Source organism: Patella vulgata, chromosome 1 (genome assembly GCF_932274485.2).
Source record: "Patella vulgata chromosome 1, xgPatVulg1.2, whole genome shotgun sequence".
Classification (NCBI taxonomy): domain Eukaryota; kingdom Metazoa; phylum Mollusca; class Gastropoda; family Patellidae; genus Patella; species Patella vulgata.
The window spans coordinates 82,470,039-82,495,739 of record NC_065879.2 but is presented as its reverse complement, the minus strand read 5'-3'; the positions used below and the strand labels follow the sequence as shown (position 1 = coordinate 82,495,739).

The window sequence follows — 25,701 nt, the reverse complement described above, 5'->3', positions numbered from 1 at the left end:
TCATTGATTTATGTATTTATTGAAAATTATCTTTTTAATTCCAATTCACACCAATAATTTTAAAATGTACACTTTCCTGAAGGCACACACACCAAACACACAAATAATCATGAACAAAATCCTGTGAATTCTTAACATCTAAATGCACAACCATATAAAAATTTTATCCTTATGGTTTACTCCTTAATTATGCCATAACCTTGGCTTAATCATTTTTATTATAAATAATTTCATTAAAGACTGACAATTCAATGCAAATTCAGTGACATTCTAATTTTTCTCGGTCATAAACATAATTAAAGATACATTATGTAAGATTCAGATAAAGAGCTCGCCATTCTTGCTATAATAGTTCAAAAATTGATAATGTAAAATGAATATATTGAAAATTTCATTCAAATTACTCTATTGCGAGCGAAGATATAAGCCGTTGAAGGTTTGACAAGATGGTTGTTCGAAGCTAAGCCTTGCTTCTCCATTTTTAAATTAAATCAAAATATGGCTGAATCGTTCTAATCTACTTAATATCAGAGATATCCGATGGCATCAAGACTTGATTATGATCTTGGTCATGCTAATAAATGTCTAATTAATAATTTATATAACATTTAAGGCTTAAAGAAAGACTTGCAATACACAGATTTAGCTCTTGCATAATGTATGTTTAATTAAATGTTAATTAATCAATTTGAGGATATTTTAGTGTGTATTAAGCTGTGAGAAATTACATATTGTTAAAAAAATACACAATTGGGATCGCCAAATTTAATGTAAATCTACGAACACATTATAGATAGATAAAACAAGTTATAGAGGTGAATATATATTGAATAAATATATCAATTTTATTCTATTAAAAAGATCAATTTGTTCAAATAATTAAAATTTAATGGCATAATTTTCAGTTATTTAATAAGCATCTATTTACATAAAAATAAGTTTAAAGAATTCAAGCAATCTATTATTAATTAATAGCTTTTATAATATTTTACATTACAATGAGTAAAAGAATTATGTATTTTATCAACTTTTAGACTACAAATTAAATATAATCTTTTACATGGTAGTTATCAACATTTAAACTACAAATTTAATATAATCTTTTACATGAAGGTTATCAACATTTAAACTACAAATTTAATATAATCTTTTCCATGGAGGTTATCAACTTTTAAACTACAAATTCAATATAGTCTTTTACATGGAGGTTATCAACTTTTAAACTACAAATTAAATATAGTCTTTTACATGGAGGTTGATAATTAAATATCAACTTTTACATGGAGGTTATCAACTTTCAAACTATGAAGTAAATATTTTTTACATGGATCTTATACATGGATGTTATCAACTTAAACTACAAATTAAATATCATCTTTTACAATACAACTTTTTAAAACTACAAATTAACTGAATATGTATAGATAAATGCTTGATTATGACAGCTGTTTAATGGTTTGTTGAGTTGCCTTCGATGTATTGAGTTTCAGGGAAGTGAATAAACTGTGATTTTAAGAAGTTCAATAACAAATCAATACACAATTCTATAAATGCAATCCTATACACACCCCAGGTTTTGCCGAAGTCAAGTCACATAACTGATTTAGTGTTAATTATTTACTGTTATCAACAGTCATTACTTATTACTCGAAACTACGAGGGAGGTGGGTTGACCAACTGGTTTAACGCGTGCCCGTTAGGTGACAAGGAGCATGGTCGGCTGTCCAACCTCATGGGTCTTCTCCAGGTCCTCAGGTTTCCTCCCACAGATAAAGACCCCTACGCACAAGCGAATTATTGAAATAAATTTAAACCATATAGTAGCCCCAAAACGACCCAAGTTTGTATTGAGTGGATGTTTAACCCCATTTCTCTCTCCTCTCTTGAAACTACGATATTTGATCAGGTCTGATTTTGATAATACTCTATGACCATGTAATATATAATAATGGCGACAGTAGCAAGAGTGGGATGGCACCAATCTGATCCCATTATGTTGATAGCAGTAGAGATCTTTATGAAATCCAAAATCGAGTAACTTCTCCTGGCTAACCCTACAACCTTTGGTATATGAGAGAGAGAGAGAGAAAAATGGGGTTTAACGTCCACTTGACACAAAATAAGTCATTTCGGGACTAACACAGTTCAATTTTATTTCAACAATTCGTTTGCGGGTAGGTGTCTTTATCAGTGGGAGGAAACCGGAGAACCCACGAGGTTGGACAGACGACCCTACTCCTCGTCACGTACAACCGGGGAGTTGAAACCACAAGTTGACTCAATGACAGACAGTCATCCAACCCCCCCTGTTTAAGCGGGAGTGATTGTATTTAATGTTTAGTTTCAAACAGTTGTTGGCAAAATATTGGGTTTCTATTGTTGCATAGTTTAAAATGGTCTGTTTAGATTAGATAACGAGTATTCAAAATGGAGTCACTTTTCCTGGCTTGTAAATGAGACTGTTATCAAACTTCACTGCCTTTTAAGAAATTTACAAAACCCAAAAATTTCTAAAACTATAACAGCTTTAGTAAATAACATAAATACATATATAATAATAAACATAACATAATGACCTGCCATATAAGGTAAGGTTAACTGAATGTGCACAATGGAGGACTACTGCATAAATGGGGGGGGGGGGGTCTAACACATGCACTTTAGATCATAGTGTCTGTGGGTTGTAACAACTTGTAAGGTTTTTTCCCAATGCTAAAAGACCTATACACGCAAGCAGGTTATTGAAATAAAATTATATCATGTATTAGTCCCAAAAATGACCTAAAAAAGGTTCACTGTATATATAATAAGTGTTAAAGTGTTGGTTAGCACAGTTCATTAACTGAGAGTTTCCTCCCTTGATACAAGTTTGCATTGAGAGAGAAAAGGATTACAAAAACTATTTTTGAATCAAATGGGAAATGGTAGTACACAGTAGTCCCCTCCCTCTAAAATATGTAAAAAATATATATGATGCATGTTAATAAAAAACAAGTCTTGTTTATAAACACAACTAGCAGTTCAAGCGGCATTGCATGGGTTGAGCCAGGAATCAGAAGTTGTAGCCAATAACTCTGAAACCGGAAGTGGTCGTGCAACAGGTGCCAACATGGTCCATGTCACTCCCCGACTCGAGCTGCCAAACAAACAGACATAGAAATGACAGTCACAAATGCCGACTATTCCAGCCATCTTTGCTATCAATAAGCCTTTGGACATCGCCTTGGAAACCAAAGGAACAAAACATATCTAAAGTTCCCTCAAATTCTGTTAAAAATGATTATTTCTAGCTTGTTGATAAACTATTGACAGACATGACAATATAAACCACTGATCATACTAGAATCTGACCTTCGACCTTTAACTTAACTGTAGAAAATATAACATGTATGTACATACTATTTATTTAACTTTAAAATATCATTTTGTACCGTAATTATTAACAAAATTAGAATTTATTTTACAAAATCACAAAATATAAATCAGAGGTGGAAAAGTTATCAGAACCTAGGAACTAGTTTTTAGAGGTGGAAAAGTTATCATAACCTAGTTTTCAGAGGTGGAAAAGTTCTCAGAGCCTAGAAGCTATTTCTCAAAGGTGGAAAACTTATCAGAGCCTAGGAGCTAGTTCACAGAGGTGGAAAAGTTCTCAAAGCCTAGAAACTAATTCTTAGAGGTGGAAAAGATATCAGAGCCTAGGAACTAGTTCTCCGAGTTGGAAAAGTTATCAGAATCTAGGAACTAGTTCACAGAAATTATTTAGGATAAAGATATTCTCATAAATTTTCACAAAAAAAGTTATAAATTGTCCACCTCAGATTTAAATCTAAATTAAAAGGCTACATTATTTAGATACAATAACAAAGTGCCAAAAATATCAAATTTCTCAGCTTTTCTAAAATCTCCATCAGTAAAATCGGCCATCATAAATAATCTGTCATCTTGTTTTGTCTTTCTATATCAATGTCAACAAAACAAATCTGAGATTTCAGTCAAATTACAGATCGCTTAAGTCAAGTTTCCCTGTCATATGATTTTAGCCAGGTCTGGTAAATGACCCTAATTTATAAGATTACGAAATGTAAATGTCTGTCCATGTTAGAAATTAATCTTGTAGATCTTAAAATTTATATGAATAACAATTCTAAATGTTAGTCCATATGATTAACAATTCTAAATATTAGTCCATTTTATTAACAATTCTTAATGTTAGACCATATGATTAACAATTCTAAATGTTAGTCCATATGATTAACAATTCTAAATGTTAGTCCATTTTATTAACAATTCTAAATGTTAGACCATATGATTAACAATTCTAAATGTTAGTCCATATGAGCAATTAATGTTGTAATTGTTAGTTTCATAAATTTCCTAAGCACAAATGTATTTATGAATTACAGTATCCCCATGGATGTTTATAGGATATTAACCCTTTAGAAACCACTCAAAACTACTGCTCTCTCTAGCAACTCAAATCATTTGAGTCATTTGAATAGATGTGAACTATTTAAAAATATTTACTGGTTCTGTGACTTAGGCAGTCTGACGGTATACTAGTTCTGTGACTTGGGCAGTTTGACTGTATTCTTTGACTTGGGTAGTTTGACTGTATACTAGTTCTGTGACTTGGGAAGTTTGACTGATACTAGTTCTTTGACTTGGGTAGTTTGACTGTATACTAGTTCTGTGAATTGGGCAGTCTGACTGTATACTAGTTCTGTGACTTGGGAAGTTTGACTGTATACTAGTTCTTTGACGTGGGTAGTTTGACTGTATACTAGTTCTGTGACTTGGGACGTTTGACTGTATACTAGTTCTGTGACTTGGGCAGTTTGACTGTATACTAGTTCTGTGACTTGGGCAGTCTGACTGTATACTAGTTCTGTGACTTGGGCAGTCTGACTGTATACAAGTTCTGTGACTTGGGCATTTTGACTGTATACTGGCAGTCTGACACTATACTAGTTCTGTGACTTGAGAAGTTTAACTGTATACTAGTTTCTATCACTTAGGAAGTTTAACTGTATATTTCTGTGACTCGGATTATTTGAGGTTATCCAGGGACCAGTAATTTTAAGTGGTTTCAAAAATGTAAAGAAGATCACTTTTCTCTCAGGATAGTCAATATTTACATGTACCAGGTATTAAAGAGTTAACTACACATCAATAGCACCTAGTTCTACTTTCATTTTGCTCTCATTATTTCATGGAACATGGATACTCAATAATTACATATACCAGGTGCTTTAGCATCAATTACTTCATTAATATAATCCTAATAACACAAAACATTTATATGTGTCATAGTTCTGAGAGGTGTTAAGTCTCCAAAAATGTCAGACTAAGTTTCTGAGATATGAGAGAAAAATCTATTCCAATCTTAATAACGCAGTTAGGATATCAACATCTTTAAAAACAATATTTGTGTGGAAGTTACGATCTTACAGTTCTAATATTTTGCATAGAGAAGCCGCTCAATGTGATTAGTGATCCTATGCAAAAAAAAAAGCTTTTGGGGGTCATAACTATGGCATCTTTATATGGATAACAATAGAAATGTCGCCAATAAACACACCAGTAATTGTTATCCATAAAAATCAATCTGATTAAAATACAGGTCTATATTTCGTTTCGTTTTTTATACTTTCGATGACTTCCACTACATGAAGATCTGAGAGGTTATAGTGGAAGGTTGCGTCAGGAGTCATACGAGCGGCTTTTGATCTACAACGTCAAACATTTGATTAACCAATCAGCGTTGTAGTTTCTAAAGGGATACCTACAGTTCCGTGCACCACACGCCAAGAACTCGCCGAAACAGAACATTACATTTAGATCCTAGTGTAGTAAAGACAAGTAAAGCGAAATTTTGAACAATAAAAAACGAAACGAAATAGGATCTGTGTTTTAATCCGATTGCCATATAAATATTTTGTGTTATTACCTATGCCACTTAAATAAGCACTTATCCTAGTAGACAAATATAAAATAATGATTCACATAAATTTTTATAATTTTTCCGCCTCGTAGAACAATAATGGAGGAATAAATATGAATCTTTAACTAAAAGCAGAGTAAATGAAATGATTTGATTATGTATTCAGTCTAAAAGCTGTAAATGTTATGACTGGTTGACAAGTGATAGCCTTGTACAAGAAATACAATTCTCCCGTCAAAAGGCAACACCTAGTAACTCACGTTTTTCTTATTTTGAGAAAACAAAGCAAAATGTAATAAATGAATATTAAACCCCGGCTTATGCATTGATTTGACTATTGAGTTACTAGGATTTTCTGTGGCATACTAGGCAAATGAAGGAATTTGCTAGGTCGTGTTTTTGATAAAAAAAAAGTGAGTTACTAGGTTTTGACTTTTGACAGGATAATTAATGGAGGAAGAAATGTGAATCTTTAAGCATAGCATATTATGATTTGATTATGTATTCAGTCTAAAAGGTGTAAACTTCTGGACTGGTTGACATGTATGGTTGGTGGTTGTTTACACCAAGAGGTGTTCTGATTGGTTGCAAAAACTTTTAACCCGGGAAAAGGTCAATGGTGGAAAAGACTGTTTGTTTAAATCCACATCGGACACATTTTCTTGATTTCCGGATCTGTAGGAGAAAAACATTTTATTTATAAAAGAACAGAAATGAAATGAAATGAAATGGAGTTTAACGTCCTACTGTGTGCTATGAGGGAAATTTTGCCCGGACAGCGGTACTACAGCCTACTCTTCTATCGAATTCCAACTGTCAAGGGATCTTGTATGTGCACACTAATGTAGACACAGGACCTCAGTTTTTCATACCATCCGAATAACTAGACATTATCCATGCTAGGCCCTCCGTACTGCATCACTGACAATGGGAAACTGCGCCGCAAAATCCTGAGGAACTTTCACAGCCAGTCTGTCATTGAGTCGACTGGCGTGGTTTCGAATCCCCGGTTGTACGTGACAAGGAGTAGGGTCGCCTGTCCAGCGTCGTGGGTTTTCTCCGGGTCCTCCGGTTTCCTCCCACTGCTAAAGACCCCTACGCGCAAGTGAATTATGTAAATAAAATTAAACCATATGTTAGTCCCGAAATGACCTAGTTTGTGTCGAGTGGGCGTTAAACCCCATTTCTCTCTCTCTCTCTCTCAGCCAATACCAGGATAGGAACTGAGATCTCCTGGTTAGCGAGCCAGCGTCTTATTCACTCAGCCATCGTGGCTCCCATAAAGAGAGAGAGAAATAGGGTTTAACGCCCACTCGACACAATCTAGGTCATTTCGGGACTGACATATGGTTCAATTTTATTTCAACAATTCACTTGTGCATAGGCGTCTTTAGCAGTAGCAGGGAACGGGAGAACCCGGAGAACACCCACGAGGTGGGACAGGCAACCCTACTCCTTGTCATGTACAACACTACAACCGGGGAATAGAAACCACGCCAGACCTTATGATACAGCGTGCTGGCGCTAACCATTTGGCCATCCACCCCCCCCTCCCAGCGCCAATAAAGGAACAGAGTTTATTGTCATATCATCATGATACTTCAATAATTTTGAAACTAACATACAATTATATTTTGTTCCTATGGTAACATTTTTAATTCTTGGGAGGAGAATTTTGCCTGGACAGTGGCTTGCTCTTTATCAAATACCAACTGTTTCTTTCATGTGCATGCCTATGTGAATACATTTAATATGAGAGTTCACAAGGAATTGAGGATGATCAACTGACGAATGGACATAGATGACAACAATATACGACCACCCCTCAATGAGCGCGAATGAAAATTAATGGTCTCTCTAGAACAATGTCGGGATTGAACCCGGAACCATTATTAAACATTAAGCATTAATTTATTCAATATAATATTTTCATATCAAACAATATTTGATATTTTTATATATCTTACCTAATGGTTGAAATAGAATATTTGGACCAGTTTAAAACATTATGAATACCTTTACCGCCGCTATTAACTTCAAATTCCTGTACATAAAAAAAATAAATTTTTGTATTGACTTGAAACATAAGATTTGTTTAAAATAACAGATATATTAAACTCTAGCGGTTGTGCCCGTAACTCCGAAACCAGAAGCGGTAGGCCAACGCCACCTAGCCTATGTTCCTCCCCGGTCTGAGCTACCCCTATATACACTAAATGTCAACCTCTGGACTGTCCTAGAGTAGCCGCCACAGAGAGAAATGGGGCTTAACATCCACTCGACACAAATTAGGTCATTTCGGGACAAATACACGGTTCAATTTCATTTCAATAATTCACTTGCGCGCAGGCTGGGGTCTTGACCCAGAGTAAAGACCCACGAGGTTGGACAAGCGATTCTACTCCTTGTCGCGTACAACCAGAGATTTGAAACCACGCCAGTTGACTCAATGACAGACCTTATGATACAGCACGCACATGCTAACCATTCGGCCATCCCACCCCCACAGACAAACAAACGACAGTCACAAATATTAATATAGAGAGATGATTAGTTGGTAATAATGGCCATCAAGGAAATGAATCTCTATCTGTAATTTCTATATTTTCTTTTATATCATTGACGTGAATCAACAGTCACTGTGTTATTGTGCAGTCACGCTACTTAGAATCACGTCTTGGCTAAATTGACTCTAAATCTTGAACTCTAAGTACCCCTGACTTACGAATTAAATGAAATGAAATGGGGTGTAACATCCTACTGTTCTGCTCTGACCAAGCAAATAACGACGGGCATACGCCATACAGCGTGCTATGAGGGGAAATTTGCTTGGGCAGCAGCACTATGGCCTGATCTTATATTGAATTCCAGCGTCCAAGGGATCTTTTACGTGCACGCCAATGTATACACGGAACCTCAGTTTTTTGTACCATCCGAATGACCAGGCAGTTGTCCTTGTCAGGCCCTACGTCCTGCACCACTGACAAGGGGAAACCAAGTCGGAAAAACGAATGAAAGGAATCACTCTCCTTATTTTCCAAACACCTCACCTTGTCCAAACTGTGACAGCTTTTATTGGAGAACAATTTTTGACTTTAGTAAATTAAGTAGTGCTTGTTCGAGCTCACCAACCAAATATAGAAAACAATAAAAGTTTAAACATAATTGTACCTACCAAAAAATAGGTGACATCTATTTGATTGTGATTATTAACTTGTCGACGTTTATATTTATAGTATCCAGTCTCGTTGGTTTTAGTACGAGTCAACTCAGCTGCTATCTGTAAAAATAATACAACATAATATGAGTTAACTGGGTTAATGTCTGTAACAATATCATTATACTTAAGTTAACTCTGATAACATCTGTAATAATATCAAAATACATGAGTTATCTTTGATAATATTATATCACATGAGTTAATTCCAATAATATTATAATACATGAGTTAACTAGTTAACTGTTATAATATTATAAACATGAGATACACAGTTAACTCTGATAATATCTATAATAATACTACATGAGTTGACCCTGAGAGAGAGAGAGAGAGAGAGATAGAGAGAGAGGTTTAACATCCACTAGGTCATTTCGGGACTAACATAGAGAAAACACACAAGGTTGGACAGACGACCCTACTCTTTGTCATGTACAACTGGGGAATCGAAACCACGCCAGTTGACTCAATGACAGATCTTAGGATACAGTCCGCACGTGCTAACCATTCAGCCATCCACCCCCATCCATGATGTCAAACACACGCAAGTGACACACATAAGTTTCACGGACGGGTTCACTCAAATTTCCTCTGTAGACTGCTCGTAATAGCACATGCGGCGGGCTATGAGCTAGGCTTTAAAAAAAAGATGTAAGACATACCTTATTACCAGTTAACCTATAATGTCCCTTCAATAAACCAGTTCCGTTACTCGACTTGTATCTCAGTTTAGGTAAAACAATGTGGGGATCTTCTGGACTACATATCATTAATATTACACCTACAATATATATATACAAACCATATTATTTCTGTAGCATTTTATTTATTTTGTAGAGGTATTCAACAGTGAGAGGAAACAGGAGGTCCCAGAAAACCCCCACGAGGTAGGACAGATGATCCTACTCCTTGCACTGTAACCCGAGTATCATTTAATCTTGTGTACCTAGCATTAATTTCTTTCACATTCATTTCATAGCAAATATTTGTTTAAATATTAGTAAAAATCGTTTAAAGCCCTTGACAGTTCGAATTCGTAAGTGTAGGCCATAGTGGCGCACAACGGTAGGGCGTTAACCCCCATATCATTTCATTTCTAATAATAAAATAGAAACTGGTAACCGTGTTTCATCGAAAGTTTAAATAGAGAGACAGAGAGAAATGGGGTTTAACGTCCACTCCACTTATTTAAAGGCTCAATACCACTCTTGTTGTAACTGAATAATATGTCCCAATCTTTATTCTGGTCAACAAATTGTACTATTTTACAATATTCCATTTAATTGATGACACAAATTTCATCTTAACACACCTTATTTAAAAATTTTGAAAATTCAACATAATGGTTTGAAACGTCTAACGTAAACCTTTTCAAATGAAACTTCGATTTAAAAATATTTTCGAACCCTCTGGACAAGTAAAATAGGATGTAATGGATAATTTACACAACAGGTAGGACACTTAAACATCTAGTACTTAGATAGAGATATTATTTATTTTCTGGAGCTTTCAAGCCAGCAAGAGTGTTATTGTCCCTTTAAGTTAATGTTTACCTACCATCTGGATACATTCTAACAAATCTGTAATATTCTACGACATGGTACGGTCTATAAAAACCATCCAGACTCTTCTCTCCTGTTCTATAATAGGTTGATTTACTGATATAACAACCTGAAAATAAAATATTATAATTATCAAATTATAGATTTACTTCTTGTAGCTGGGCTAAAATATTTATGTGCGATAATTAATGTTTTTAATTTTTTTTTTTTTTTAATTTTTATATAGCCTTATTAGTTCTTTAAGTCTCATTGTGTCATTTTAGGGAAATAAAAACAAACGTAAATGACACATTTTGTTACTTTAATGATAAATTCTAGTTCTGGAATGACACATTACAAAAACAGGGATTATTGCCTGTTAACAGTATAGAATATTAAGTATAAATACCATTATATAGTTACCAGTATATAAGAGAAAGTATAAATACCATTATATAATTACCAGTATATAACAGAAAGTATACATACCATTACATAGCTAGTTACTAGTATATAATAGAAAGTATAAATACCAGTATAGAATATTAAGTATAAATACCATTATATAGTTACCAGTATATAATAGAAAGTATAAATACCATTATATAGTTACCAGTATATAATAGAAAGTATAAATACCAGTATATAATAGAAAGTATAAATACCAGTATATAATAGAAAGTATACATACCATTAAAGAGTACATGTGGTCTGTCTATATACATTTTACGCCAACAACCATACTTCTTTAATTTACCACAATTCTGACCCCAGATCCTGTTCAAACAAAAACACAATCTCTTAAACATCATTATGGGAGATTAGATAAAGAACTGACAGTTCTCACTATAATAGTTAAAAACTAGATAATGTAAAGGGAATAGGCTGAAAATTTCAGTCAGATTGGTCCACTCTGAACAGAGAATTTAGCGATTGAATTTTGGGCCTGGTCTTTATCATCATTACTAAAGTCGGTACAATAAAATACATAGTCTCGATTATCCATTTCTTGATTTAATCATGAATGAGCGTAGAGCAGCAGATCGGATCCTAATCTAGTAAATATCGCAGGCTAGCGATGACGTCGAGAGTTGATTAAGGTCTGGATAAGTTAATTAATGTCTAATTAAAAATTTATATAACATTTCAGGTCTAAAAAAGATCTGCAATAGGCAGATTTAGCTCTTGCATAATGTATGTTTAAACCCCATTTCAGGTCTAAAAAAGATCTGCAATAGGCAGATTTAGCTCTTGCATAATGTAACTTTAAACCCCATTTCAGGTCTAAAAAAGATTTGCAATAGGCAGATTTAGCTCTTGCATAATGTATCTTTAAACCCCATTTCAGGTCTAAAAAAGATCTGCAATAAGCAGATTTAGCTCTTGCATAATGTATGTTTAATCACACTAATTTATATTGTATATATTCTAGTATAATTCAACTGCACCAAATTCTTCATACAAAAATATACATGTACTTTTGAGACTTTTCAAAAGAGTTAATAACGCACAGAAGAGAGGGAGAAATATCCACTGAGCAGGAACTATGTCCTTTTGTGGTCTTTAGCAGTGGGAGGTAATCAGAGAACACTCATCCGGTTGGGCAGGTGACTTGTCACATTCAGGCTTGGGATTGAAATCATACCACCTGACTCGATGACAGTTCTTACGACATAAAGCGGACACATCATAAATTTAAAAGTAACTCACTTGTGACAAATTAACTTCCATAATTCTTCATCTCTAGCACATAAATAAAACCCATGACAAACCTAAAACGTAAAACACATCTATTAAGATAGGTTGCCAGGCCGCAAACATACAGCCCGCATTTACTTTTCAAGCCCCTCGATTTTTCATCCCATCTGACTACTATACTACTATACACTGACCTTTCCCAGGCCCTCCATCCTGCACCACTGATAAGGAGAAATCATGTTCGAAAATCTGTATCTAAGAGTATTGTCATATAGTGGTATATTGAATATCATTGTGGTCTGAAAACTTATGTTTAACTAGATACAAGTTGTCTCCCTTATGTTGTTTTTCTTCTGCATTTTAGAGTAATGACAATAGAGATTGGAATTCTAACATGAAGAATGGCTCTTTTTCCCTTTCACCTACAAGTTTAGTTTAACACCTGAGGATCCAAATACAACAGTATTTAATGTGACTTACCTGTGAAAACATTTCTAGTGATCTTGTATCTAATTCACTTGATACAACCCATTTTAATATATACATAATTACTTCTATTGGTAATTCTGAGATGTGAGTTGACTGAAGTAAAAAAACCAAAAAGACATCCAAAATGTCAAATACAATGAATGATTTTAACTATTTTCAGTATCTCATTTTTAAAAATTATATGTAGAGATCCAGTGGCATAGCTCGGGAAGAGCCAGGGGAGAAAAATTCCTCTGGATTTTATAACCTGCAGGACACATGTCCTGGCAAGAAACAGCATGTAGTCGTTTGGATAGGACAAAAAAAGGAGTCCTATGTACAGATTGGCTTGTATGTTAAAGAGGGGGAGATGGGGTTTAATGTCCACTCAACACAAACTAGGTCATTCCAGGACCATCTCAGGGTTCAATTTTAATTCAATAATTCGCTAGCGCATAGAGGTCTTTAGTTGTTGGAGGAAACCAAAGAACCCAGAGAAAACTCACATGGTCACATGCAAGCGGGGAATCGAAACCATGCCACTTGACTCAATGACTGACCTTCTGCTGATCCAACATGCACGCGTTAACCATTTGCCCTCCTCCCTCCCCTCCCCCCCAACACACACATAAAAGAAGCTTAGCAGTTAGAATTCAACAAAGAGAAAACCGAAACACTTCCCTTAATACACTGTATGGTGTATGTCCGTCTTCATTACACCAGTTGGTGCAGAAAAGTAGGATATTAAACCCCATTTCATTTCATTTGTGTAGATATCTAAAGTATTTAATTCATACACAAGTAATTCTAACCAGACATCTGTGTATTTTAACCAAGGGAAGATAACTTACATTCTGTTCCAACATCGGTTCACAAATAGCATGTTTTTCTACACTTAGATTCTGTAAATGTAGCAATAAATCTTCTTCTTCATCAGTTTTACTAGAATAGAAAACATAACTTTTTGCTGTAAATACAAATGAAATGATATGGGCTTTATGGTACATGATGCGATTCATAACCAGGTCTATAATTTATATTTTTATGACGAGAATTTTATTTAGTCCTGCCAAGGTCGAAGAAATAAAACTGTTTTATATCACAATATTCATACAGATCAAAATAAAGACCAAAACAATTTAAGGCTATTTAATTAAGGGCAAATGGTTAGTTACTGAAGCGACAAAAAAAAAAGAATTGTAAAAAATTGATTCAGAGGCACGTGATTCAATACGTGAATCGTGAGATGATGGTGAATCACGATACATTAATTCAATGATATATTGTGCCAATACTTGAGACAAGGGCAAATCGTTAGTTACTGAACAGACAAAAAAAAAGAATTGTAAAAATTTGATTCAGAGGCTCGCGATTCAATACGTGAATCGTGAGATGATGGTGAATCACGATACATCGATGCAATGATATATTGTGCCAATACTTGAGACAAACATAATATGGTTATTATCTATTTCTATGGTTACGTTTGCAATGAGCAAGAGGAGAATTTTGCCCAGACAGCTGTGTTTCTACACACTCTTCTTTCAGTTACAACTGTCAAGGATTTTTGTACACAAACAGACCCCATTTTTTTTTCCTTCCAAACAACCCATTCATAAAATAGATATACCATTAGACAAGACACATAGACATAAATGAATAGAGGAATTTTGAAATTTTTTTAATTCATCATAGCTTTGTAAATGCTGAATGAAATTGAAGCTTTTTGGACTGATATTCATTTTACTGTCTGTAATAGACTAAATCCCTCAGCTTTAATTTTCACATATATTAAATCTTAGTATTAGTTTCTTTCCAGTAAGGCCACACCAAAAAAATAGTCTGGTTCTCAGAAAATCCTATGAAAAAATTGATGTGTGTGACGTAGCCCATTTTTGATGACATGGCAGTATCTGAGAAACAGAATATTTTTTTTTGTGTGGCCTAATTTTACATGAAACAAATAATCTTACCTTTCAACAGAACATTCACTGTCTTGTCTCTCTGTAATAAAATAAACAAAATGTTACTACTGGCTTTAAAACTTTCTATATTAAATAGAAATAAAACAAAATGTGGTATAATGTCCTACTGTTCTGCACCGACTGGGTTAATGAAGATAGGCATACGCCATACAGTGTACTATGAGGGAAATTTTGCCCGGACAGCGGCACTACACAGCCTACTTTTATATTAGATTCAAACTATTAAGGGTTATTTTATGTGCATGCCAATGTTTATACAGAACCTTGATTTTTGGTACCATCTGAATGACTATATGTTGGCACTTGCCAGGCCCTCCATCCTGCACAAGGGGGAACCACCCAGGAAATTCCAGATGGACTTCCTCGACCAACCCGCAGAAATGTTTTTATCTCGTGATCGAACCCTGGACCTCCTGGTGAAATGAAATGAAATGAAATGAAATGGGGTTTAACGTCCTACTGTTCTGCTCCTAACCTGGGCTAATGAAGACGGGCATACGCCATACAGTGTGCTATGAGGGAAATTTTGCCCGGACAGCGGCACTACGGCCTACTCTTATATCGAATTCCAACTGCCAAGGGATCTTTTACGTGCACGCCAATGTGTACACGAGACCTCGGTTTTTCGTCCCATCTGAACGACTAGACAGGACCTCCTGGTTATTGAGCCAGCATCTTAATTACGCACTGAGTCACCACGGCTCCCAATATATGAAATAAGACATCCTTAGCTTTTTGTACGATAATAACAAAATTAAGCTTTATGTATCCTGCACAATATATGTCTATATCAATTTTGGGCGGGGGGGGGGGGGGGGTAAAAATGACAAACACTTACCCCTAGGTGTTCTCATCTTTCTAAAATCTATCCTCGATTCAATATCAGGAACAAGCTGTATAGCTTTCTTATAGAATCCAATGGCTAGAAATATATCATTACACAATATAAATCAATAAATAAATACAGCACTGGGTCAGTTGTAATTCATAAATAAAATGAAACAGGGTTTAACGTTCTACTGTTCTATACCGACTGGTGGACTAATGACACTTGCATTAGTTACTGGGTCAGTCTTAATTCATAAATGAACTACTAGATGAATTAACAACCAATTTCAGTTTACAGATTATAACTTTATAGGATTAACATGTTGTTAATGAATTAGTCATTGTCTATAAAATTGAATTAATTAGGTATTGTCTTTATAATCTTGAATTAATTCATAAAGAAACTAGATCGGTTCACAACCAGATATCAGTTTATAATCTTATTGGATTAGCATGTTACAACTGATTTAGTCATTGCAAACAATATTTTAGACAATTTAAATCAACATTGATGTTGTTATTTTACCGTGAAAATATGGGTTTCTGATATCCAATATTTAAGACAAAATGAAAATTTAAATATTGGCACACGATGCTTTCGAGCACCATTTGTAATGAAGTGACTCGATGAACAGGAGAATTCTACTGGTGTAATCTGGAATAACCAGACGCCCAAGACTGCCATGCAATTTGCACTCTTTGCAAACATAACTGATTAGATATTACAGTAAAAACAGAAACGACTGAATGTAAATCAGTTCAATACTCAGTGCAGAAAAGTAGGATGTTAAACCCCATTTCATTTCTTTAAGTACTGAACAAATGTAATATCCTACTTTTCTGCACCGAGTATTGAACAAACCCCACACTTACATTGTTGACTTATGGATCTAAGTTAAACACCAAATCATCAATCTTATTGATTTATTTAAGTTGTGAAAAAATGACACTCTTGTACTGTATAGCTATTGGGGGGTTGTATCATAAGGTCTGTCATTAGTCAATTGGCGTGATTTTGATTCCCGGTCGTATGTTGGTTGTATGTCGCCTGTCCAACCTTGTGGGTTTTCCCTGGTCTTTTGCTTTCATCCCACTGCTAAAGACCCCTACGCGCAAGAGAATTATTGAAATAAAATTGAATCATATGTTAGTCCCGAAATGACCTATTAAATCTCTCTGTGTCTCTCTCTCTGTCTATCTGTCTCTCTCTCTCTCTCTGTATAGCTATTGAAGGATCTAGATTAAATCGTATTAGCTGCTCATGTTGTAACTTGATTTAGATACTTACCAACATATAGTTCACCATTTTGTTCAGCCTGAGCTCCTTGTAAAAATAAACTTGTTGCCTATAATAAAACCATTGATTGTTCTATTATTTATTTTGATAGTAATACATAAATCACAAATAATAAATCATGTTGAAATTTTTATAATAACAAAAAGACTTACTATACATTTGATACAAATGTATTTGTGGACAAAGTTTCATTACCAAATCTTGAACAGTTTATGAGATATGCTCCAGAATAAAAATTGTATACCAAAAACTATGTTAAATTTGATTCCATGAATATTGAAAAGACAAATATGAATCATGAGATACGCTATGGAAATAAAACCGGAACAGTACAACAGAGAGACAGAAGGGCAGTAAAGACAGAGCCTATATCAGTATTCTCTCCCTAACCTTTGTTCCTGCCAGACAATATCAAATGATGTTGAAAGCTGCCTATGTTTGCTGAATTTACATCCCATTGAAGGATTCGCACTGCTCTTGTATATATATAACCATATTTCTTTTCATTTTATTTATTTGTGTTATATGCTTGATAACGACTTGAGACATTTTGTTGAAATGTGGCAGTGAAATAAACCATAGTAATTGTTATCTATAAAATGTGTTATTTGATTATTTAATAAAGCTGAAAGAATGGATTTTTTGGGAGAGGGCTGGTCACTATTGTTTATAGAGTGATTGATTTTCATCTGAAATATTTTGCCTTTAAAATCGTTCTGTATGGTTTCCCCTTGTCAGTGGTGCAGGATGAAGGGCCTGACAAGGAGAGCTGTCTAGTCATTTGGATGGTATGGAAAACCAAGGTCCAGTGTACACATTGGCGTGCTCGTAAAAGATCCCTTGGCAGTTGGAATTCGATATAAGAGTTGGCCAAAGCACCACTGCCCGGGCAAAATTCCCCTCATAGCATACTGTATGGTGTATGCCCATCTTCAATGGCCCAATCAAAGCAAAACAGTAGGACATTAACCCATTTCATTTCATTTCCATTCTGTAATTATTATAATTTGATCTTACCTCTTCCTCAATGCTTACAAACTTGGGTTTTGACGACTGGTTATTGGACACTTGTCCTTTATTCTTACTCAATTCTTGTTGCCATTGCTCACGGAACTGATCTAATTGATGTTCCAGATTAGGAGGATCAGCTTCTTGCTGCTCCTCACTCTCCTCATCACTTAAAATAACTGGTGACAAATTTGCCTGAAATAATTTTAATACAGTTTAATGTCTTGTTTATAAACAATCTGATTAATATACAGATCGATATTTCGTTTCGTTTTTTTATACTTTCGATGGCCTGCACTACATGAAGATCTGACCGGTTGTACTTGAAGGTTGTGCCAGGGGTCGTACAATCGGCTTTTGACGTTTCTAGAGGTTTACCCACAGTTCCATGCCTGGCACGCCTAGAAGTTGCCGTAACAGACTGTTTCATTGGTGTATCCCTCACTTCAACCAAAATTTATATTTTGAAGACAAACTTAAAATTGGGCAGAAACTTTTATGATTTTTTTTTATTTGGTCTAGTGTCAAGGTTCACGTTGTAAATGGTGAATTTATAATTTTATTGTATTTTCGTACTTTCTGTTTGATAATTCTGAATCATAATGAATGATTTGGCATTAGTTATCTGACAATGTATATAAACATGATATTTATACATTAAAATATGATAATAAAATATTTTTGTGAAAGTAACCAACATTGAAAGATATCACTATGAGAATGTACGTCTGTTACCAATTATTTACATTTTTTTCTCTCTCATTCATATTTACATGTATGTATGGAATTGTTTAAAACTTCATATCTAAAGCTAAAATAACCCATTCTTATTATAATGACAATAAAAAGAAAAGATTTGCAAAAATTCTCAGAATAACTTGGATTTTCATAGATGTATGTCCGTTACTTTTCACAGTATTTCATGTTACCAAATATTTACATTTTAATTTTTTTATCTCTCTCATTCATATTTATTTATGGAACTGTTCAAAAACTCATATTTAAAGCTAATATCACCCATTCTTGTTATTATGACCGTAAAAAGAAAACATTTGCCCAAATTCTCTGAATCATTTGGGGTCTCATAGATGTATGCACGTCCGTTACAAAAATTTTAGGGTAAAAATGTATGTTTGTTACCAAAATTTTTAGGTCACAATATTTTATGCAAGGAGTAATGTTTTCAGGAAAGTAACTGCTCCATTAATTCAAATGAGTTAATTATTATTATTATCTATCAGTCCCATTACTTAAAAGTTTACATATCAGGGCCTATTTTAACGTGCCTACAGACACGGACGTGCCTCGAAATGAAAAATCCGCGCTTGGAGAATCTAAAAGTCATGCTTTGAAACGATGGTATAATGGTATGTTATGTATCCTTGTGAATCTGAAAAGATCGCATGAGGAAATTTAGCAAGTGTGTCATTAACAATCATTGTGATCATCAATCAATGCGTTTGGTTTCGATTCAATTTCGTGGATTGTATGTAAATGTCGAAAAATAAAGCAGTTGTTGACGCAAGTAGTCAGCTGCATGTTACAGTAAAGGTTCGTCTGCTTTTGGGTGTTTCTTTGGACTGCCAATGATACCGATACGCAGCTATAAATACAAATGTCAATAGTATGCAAATCTTAATTTAGGCCTCAATTTTTGACCGTTTTAGATGTTGAGGATCAAAAGATCTTGGTTGAATTCGATTTTGGTGCATCTGCTTGGATTATGACCTTACATACACAGAGCGTAACAAAGTTTGTGCGCTTTATATTGTGATGAATTGAGAACACGGGAGCAAGAATCATACCGATAATCAGCATTCCGTGACCTTCTGTTCTGGAGTTAAGCCCCCTGGAAAACCTTGTGGAAGCGACAGGGACTTGCGTTTTAACACTGTTTTATTTTTTCACATTTGATGTGAAGCATTGGGGTCATGAGACGACAAACCCCATCGAGTTACCAAACTTTGCCAAAAAACTTGTGAACGCGATATAGGCTACAGTTTCATATTCGATGTGTAGCATTGGGACAATGAGAGGTTGAGCCCTATCGATTTTCCCTGTTCCCTATCCATATCTTACAGAATCTCGGCGTATCGTGTATGCCAACCCCTTGTTTTGTTTTAAAAGTGTAAGCGTGGTGATAATTCAGGAAGTTTTTATTTCACTTCTGACGAGCCTTTGTTTTGGTCACAACTAATTTGGTCACGATTTCAGAAGGTTTTTTCCAACACATTAGAGCTAATAACGGTGATGGAAGAAGCTAAATTGAGCTACCAAGTTCTGTGTGGAAAATCGTGAGTCATGTTTTGGAAATTTTGTCGTAAACCATAGGGGGGAAACCCAGTCAAAACACTTCCATCTCCGGAAACCGTGCTTCGTCAATAAAACCTTAAAATAGGCCCTGTTACATATCTCATGTAATGGGTTAGCAATTTGCACTCGTACGTCCGTAACCAGAAAATATGTACGTCCGTTACCACAATAATTTCTAATTTACTGGGTTACAAGAACCCATATGTGAGAGGCAATCATACAGTACACATCTAGTATTAGTGTCCTTTCTTACAGGGATTAAAACTTTTGAATTCCACAGGACATCATGCAGGCAAATCATAGTGTTCATTTCTGTACGTCCGTTACCTATACTTTGAGGTGTTAATGAACAAATTAAATCATATATCAGTTAATACTTATAACATATGTTTTTAATGCTATATGAAACCCAAACAGTTAATTATTCATGGTTAGATAATATTGGAAGTATTCAAAATATGACGAGTTCAAAATGTAGGGCCGTTACCGTGGAATTGCCCATCTGCAGCGGCCCCAGATATCTATTGAGACATGTTACCAGTTTTCATTGGCTGTCAAATTGTCACTGAGCCCAATCAAGTTCCTCAATAAAATTGTCTAGGTGTGAACAATCCACCCAGAACATGAAACCTTGCATTGAAGTATTAAGTGCATGTTGATGTACACTTACATTACAATAAAGTTACATGCAGGCTAAAGTGGTTTCACTGGCCATTATACAAAATTAGATTTAATTGCAAGATCAGTAGTATTTGAAGACATAGAAAAAATACTTGCAGTAATGCGTGTATGAGATTGAAGTATTGAAATAAGTAATAACCATATTGGACATTTCACAGTATGGTAAACACAACAAAATGTCACATTGACATGACGTGGTTGTTTGCAACCAGGAATATTGTAGTTAATAAGTCGGACTTGCTGATGACAGTTATTAAATTTACTAAAAAAGTGATTAAATATAATTACCATCGTGTTAATTAACTCGACAAATTATTCAAACGGTTAGTTCGCGTACGGTATAACAAATAACACAATTGTAATAAAGTTGTGCTCTTCTGACGGCCGCCATTTTGTGTTATGTCCTTGGAAATATTGGAGTTATCTGCCCTTGGCATAAATAATCTTGTTTTCGTTGTTAAAAAATGTTAAATTTTTGTACATAAATCTCAAATATTATATTAGATAACTATAATGTTACAGAAAGTAAGAAGCAGGTTAGATGAATAGAGCAATTTTTGTCAGTGTCGTCTTTCCGTTTGCTTGAACTGACTTTGCTCAACTTTATTTTGAGCAACCACGTGATATGTCACGTGATGTTACACCACCAAAAGAAATTGTAACATGGCTGAGTGATGGAAGCACGTTGAACATTCAATAGACAATAATTTCAATACATTCTATCAATAGAATGGTTCTTTCTATAATAATGTGACAGGCAATAAGCTAGGAAATAAACTGCCCTCTTTTAACAATTATTCCTCTCCATAATAATATATAAAAATAATTATTTCTGATCCTGACTGAATATTGTACCGGTATCACAAAACCGGTTCAGTTGACTTAGGAAATATGGGGAAACGTGATAGAAAAGATAAGGAGGAGAGAAAATCTAAGAAATTAAAACCTGAAGAGGTTGTATACGATGAAGAAGATACAACTCTAGACAATGTTGATGTCAAAGATGGTGTGCCAGAGTCCGCCACAAGACATGTTGAAGACGACGCAGCCGAGGATGAATTTGGTGCCAAAGATTTCCGAAAAGCTCTCGACTTGAAACCAGACCACAATTCTCGACCTCTGTTTATTGGCCCTAATGGTCATATATTTCTGGAATCATTCTCGCCCGTCTATAAGCATGCCCATGATTTCTTGATAGCCATATCGGAACCTGTATGTCGACCTGAACATATCCATGAATATAAGCTGACCCCCTATTCTCTGTATGCAGCCGTTTCGGTTGGTCTACAAACAAATGATATTATTGAGTATTTACGTAGGTTGTGTAAAACGACGCTACCAAATGGAATAATAGAATTTATCAAACTGTGTACATTGAGCTATGGCAAAGTGAAACTAGTTTTAAAGCACAATCGCTATTTTGTCGAGAGCCAACATCCCGAAGTTCTCCAGAAATTATTGAAAGATCCTGGAATTCAGGAATGGAGAAAACGTGCCGAAGTTGACGAGAATGGAGATCCACAATTCATTGCTGGAGAACTGTCTGGTAAATCAGCTCTACATTTAAATAAACCTGTGCGAGATCCAAATCAAGCCGAAACAAGCACGGCAGGTGAAGGAACAGCTACCACTGAAGACGGTCAACCAGTTCCAGATGATATTACTGCATTTTATGATAAGATTGATAATGAAGAAGAAGATGAGGATGAAGCCCAGCTGAAAACGGTTTCGTTTGAAGTGAAGCAAGAAAATATCGAAGATATACAGAAACGTTGTATTGAACTTGAGTACCCACTTCTAGCGGAATACGACTTCCGCAATGACACTATTAATGCCGACGTTAATATGGATCTGAAACCGTCAACTGTTTTACGTCCCTATCAGGAGAAGAGTTTACGTAAAATGTTTGGTAATGGTCGTGCTCGATCTGGGGTTATTGTGTTACCATGTGGGGCTGGGAAAACTCTTGTGGGCGTGACAGCAGCTTGTACTGTTAGAAAACGTTGTTTAGCCTTGTGTACGTCTGGTGTGGCTGTTGAACAATGGAGGTCACAATTTAAAATGTGGTCGACGGTGGACGATAGTCTGATTTGTAGGTTTACGTCTGACGCTAAAGACAAACCAATGGGGTGTGCGATCTGTATTAGTACTTACTCCATGTTGGCACATTCGACAAAACGATCATGGGAGGCAGAAAAAATGATGGAATGGCTGCAAGGTCAGGAATGGGGTATTATGCTATTAGATGAAGTACAAACAATTCCTGCTAAAATGTTCCGTCGGGTTCTGACTATTGTTAATGCTCATTGTAAATTAGGTCTGACAGCCACTCTGGTCCGAGAGGATGACAAAATTGCTGATCTGAATTTTTTAATCGGACCCAAACTGTATGAAGCCAATTGGATGGAACTACAGAATAATGGTTTCATTGCTAAAGTTCAGTGTGCCGAAGTCTGGTGTCCCATGACCCCTGAGTTTTATCGAGAATATCTCCAAATGAAATCGATGAAGAAACTTTTGTTGTACGCCATGAATCCCAATAAATTTCAAGCCTGTCAGTTTCTGATTCGATACCACGAACGACGTAATGATAAAATCATTGTGTTTGCCGATAATGTGTTCGCTCTGAAACATTATGCAGTAACATTAAACAAGCCTTATTTATATGGACCAACCAGTCAGGGAGAACGGCTTCAAATTCTCCAAAATTTCCAACATAATCCAAAAGTCAACACCATCTTTGTGTCAAAGGTAGCCGACACATCTTTTGATTTACCAGAAGCGAATGTGTTGATTCAAATATCGGCTCACGGTGGTTCCAGAAGACAAGAAGCCCAGCGCCTTGGTCGAATTCTCCGTGCTAAGAAAGGAGCAGCAGCAGAGGAATATAATGCATTTTTCTATTCATTGGTTTCCCAGGACACGATGGAGATGCAGTACTCTTTAAAAAGACAAAGATTTTTGGTAAATCAAGGTTACAGTTACAAGGTTATTACAAAGTTAGCAGGAATGGAAGACGAAAATCTGGCGTATGTCAGTAAAGAAGATCAGGTAAGTAGAAAATATAGTACTGTACATGGAAGGAGCCATGTTGGATCAGGAGGTCCCATTGTTTCATTGTCGCAGTGCAAAGGAAATGAAAATGAAATGAGGTTTAACGTTTCACTGTTCTGCTCTACTTGGCTATTGAAATTTTTCCCGTGCAGCGGTACCATGGCCTACTCATGTAAAAGATCATGGAGCGCTAGCTTCATGGCCTCAAGCGGCAAGGCCTGGCATATGCTCGTCTTCATTAGCTTAGTCATTTTATTTCGTTTTATTTACATGTAGATCTAAATAGAGTATGTTATATTTTGTAGGTTCGTCTGTTAGAGAAAGTATTACAAGCTACAGATGCTGATGCTGAAGAGGAGAGAACTGTTGGTGATGGATCACAGATGAGACCCAACATGTCGCGTAAAGTTGGCAGTATGAGTAGTATGTCCGGCGCAGATGATGCTATTTATATGGAGTATAGGAAGAAAAAGGGAAGTAAAGAGAGTTCTCACCCCTTATTTAAAAGATTTAGACGCTAGTTCGGTGAATTGTTTCCATTTACTTTATGGAGAAATGGAGATAAAGGGATTATCACCCCTTATTTAGATGTTAGTTGTGTGAATCGTTTCCATACACGTACCGGTATATTTTAATTACATATAATTTATGGAGAAATAAAATGAAGGGAGTTATTATCCCTTATTTAAAAAATTTCGATAATAGATGAAGGGGGTTATCATCCCTTATTTAAAAGATTGAGTTGCGTGGATTGTTTCCATATATATATCATAGCCATGTATACTTTATTGACAAATGAAAATGATGGGAGTTATCACCCATTATTTAAAAGATTTAGAGCTAGTGGCTTGAAGTGTTACAAAATTTACAAACTCATGTTAATATGTGTATATATACTTTATGGAGAGAAAAAAGGGAGAATTATGTGCATAGGGAGTTCTCGCCCCTTATGCAGAAGATTCTGACATAGTTGTACATGTATGAAGTGTTGCCATACACACAAATGCATGTATAGGAAGTTCCTACTCCTTATTAAGAAGGTTTGGACATTATTTGTTCGTAGTGTGTATAGATACTTTATGGAGAAAAGTGGGGAATATACATGTATTATATGTATAAAGGGATTTATTCAGAAGATTTGGACATTAGTTTTATGATGTGTTTCCATGTTTACAGATAACGTTTGTGTGTTTACATTGTACAACTTAAATTAAAACTTTCAAATGACTGAATATTTTGTATTATGATACGTTTTGCTTAGTGCTTGTAATAAAATATTTTTTTCTCAGTACTCACTAAAGATTGAAGGCCTCTGTTTTTTTGGTTAAAAAAAATATATTTTAAGACCATACAAACTAAATATTCCGATTCTCAGACAATCCTTAAGAAAAATATTTTTTTATTTTCTTGTTTTTGTTTTGTCAATGAATCCCTACTGGGCTACATTTTTTTTTCTTGTTTTTATTTTGTCATAGAATCCCTACTGGTCTACATTTATTTCATCACATTGTTGAATGTATGATTATCCAGTATCATCAGTATCATTAATGATTGTGAATAAAATTTATCAGAATTGCATATTTGATAATTGAGTCTATGGTACATTTTTGTATACATAGGAATGTTTATAGATACTTCCAGTAACCTAGGGGTTGGATTGCCGAATAGTT

General features: G+C 35.1%; 2 protein-coding genes across 2 annotated transcripts; one reads left to right on the top strand and one right to left on the bottom strand.

The window, feature by feature from the left end:
• LOC126824637 (F-box only protein 9) lies at nucleotides 1-21,380 on the bottom strand. The gene is made up of 14 exons (XM_050553915.2): nucleotides 21,266-21,380; nucleotides 17,993-18,178; nucleotides 16,967-17,024; nucleotides 15,689-15,772; nucleotides 14,839-14,869; nucleotides 13,717-13,807; nucleotides 12,878-12,979; nucleotides 12,410-12,471; nucleotides 11,391-11,476; nucleotides 10,716-10,829; nucleotides 9,821-9,939; nucleotides 9,117-9,221; nucleotides 7,909-7,985; nucleotides 1-6,616 (listed from the first exon to the last, which is right to left on the bottom strand). Exons 1-14 carry the CDS (start codon nucleotides 21,266-21,268, stop codon nucleotides 6,502-6,504), a joined length of 1,233 nt encoding a protein of 410 aa, XP_050409872.1. The 5' UTR covers nucleotides 21,269-21,380; the 3' UTR covers nucleotides 1-6,501.
• A 238-nt stretch (nucleotides 21,381-21,618) lies between these two features.
• On the top strand, nucleotides 21,619-25,331 carry LOC126824209 (general transcription and DNA repair factor IIH helicase subunit XPB). The gene is made up of 2 exons (XM_050553397.2): nucleotides 21,619-24,028; nucleotides 24,337-25,331. Exons 1-2 carry the CDS (start codon nucleotides 21,869-21,871, stop codon nucleotides 24,550-24,552), a joined length of 2,376 nt encoding a protein of 791 aa, XP_050409354.1. The 5' UTR covers nucleotides 21,619-21,868; the 3' UTR covers nucleotides 24,553-25,331.
• The last annotated feature ends 370 nt before the right edge of the window (nucleotides 25,332-25,701 follow it).

What these genes read in the sequence shown, in the direction of transcription:
- LOC126824637 (XM_050553915.2), bottom strand. An exon ending in AACCGATGTTGGAACAGAAT is followed by an intron (nt 12,980 to 13,716) that starts GTAAGTTATCTT and finishes TTTTTACTTCAG; the next exon opens with TCAACTCACATCTCAGAATT. An exon ending in TGGAAGTTAATTTGTCACAA is followed by an intron (nt 11,477 to 12,409) that starts GTGAGTTACTTT and finishes TTGTTTGAACAG; the next exon opens with GATCTGGGGTCAGAATTGTG.
- LOC126824209 (XM_050553397.2), top strand. Translation starts at nt 21,869, where the DNA reads ATGGGGAAACGTGATAGAAAAGATAAGGAGGAGAGAAAATCTAAGAAA. An exon ending in ATGTCAGTAAAGAAGATCAG is followed by an intron (nt 24,029 to 24,336) that starts GTAAGTAGAAAA and finishes TATATTTTGTAG; the next exon opens with GTTCGTCTGTTAGAGAAAGT.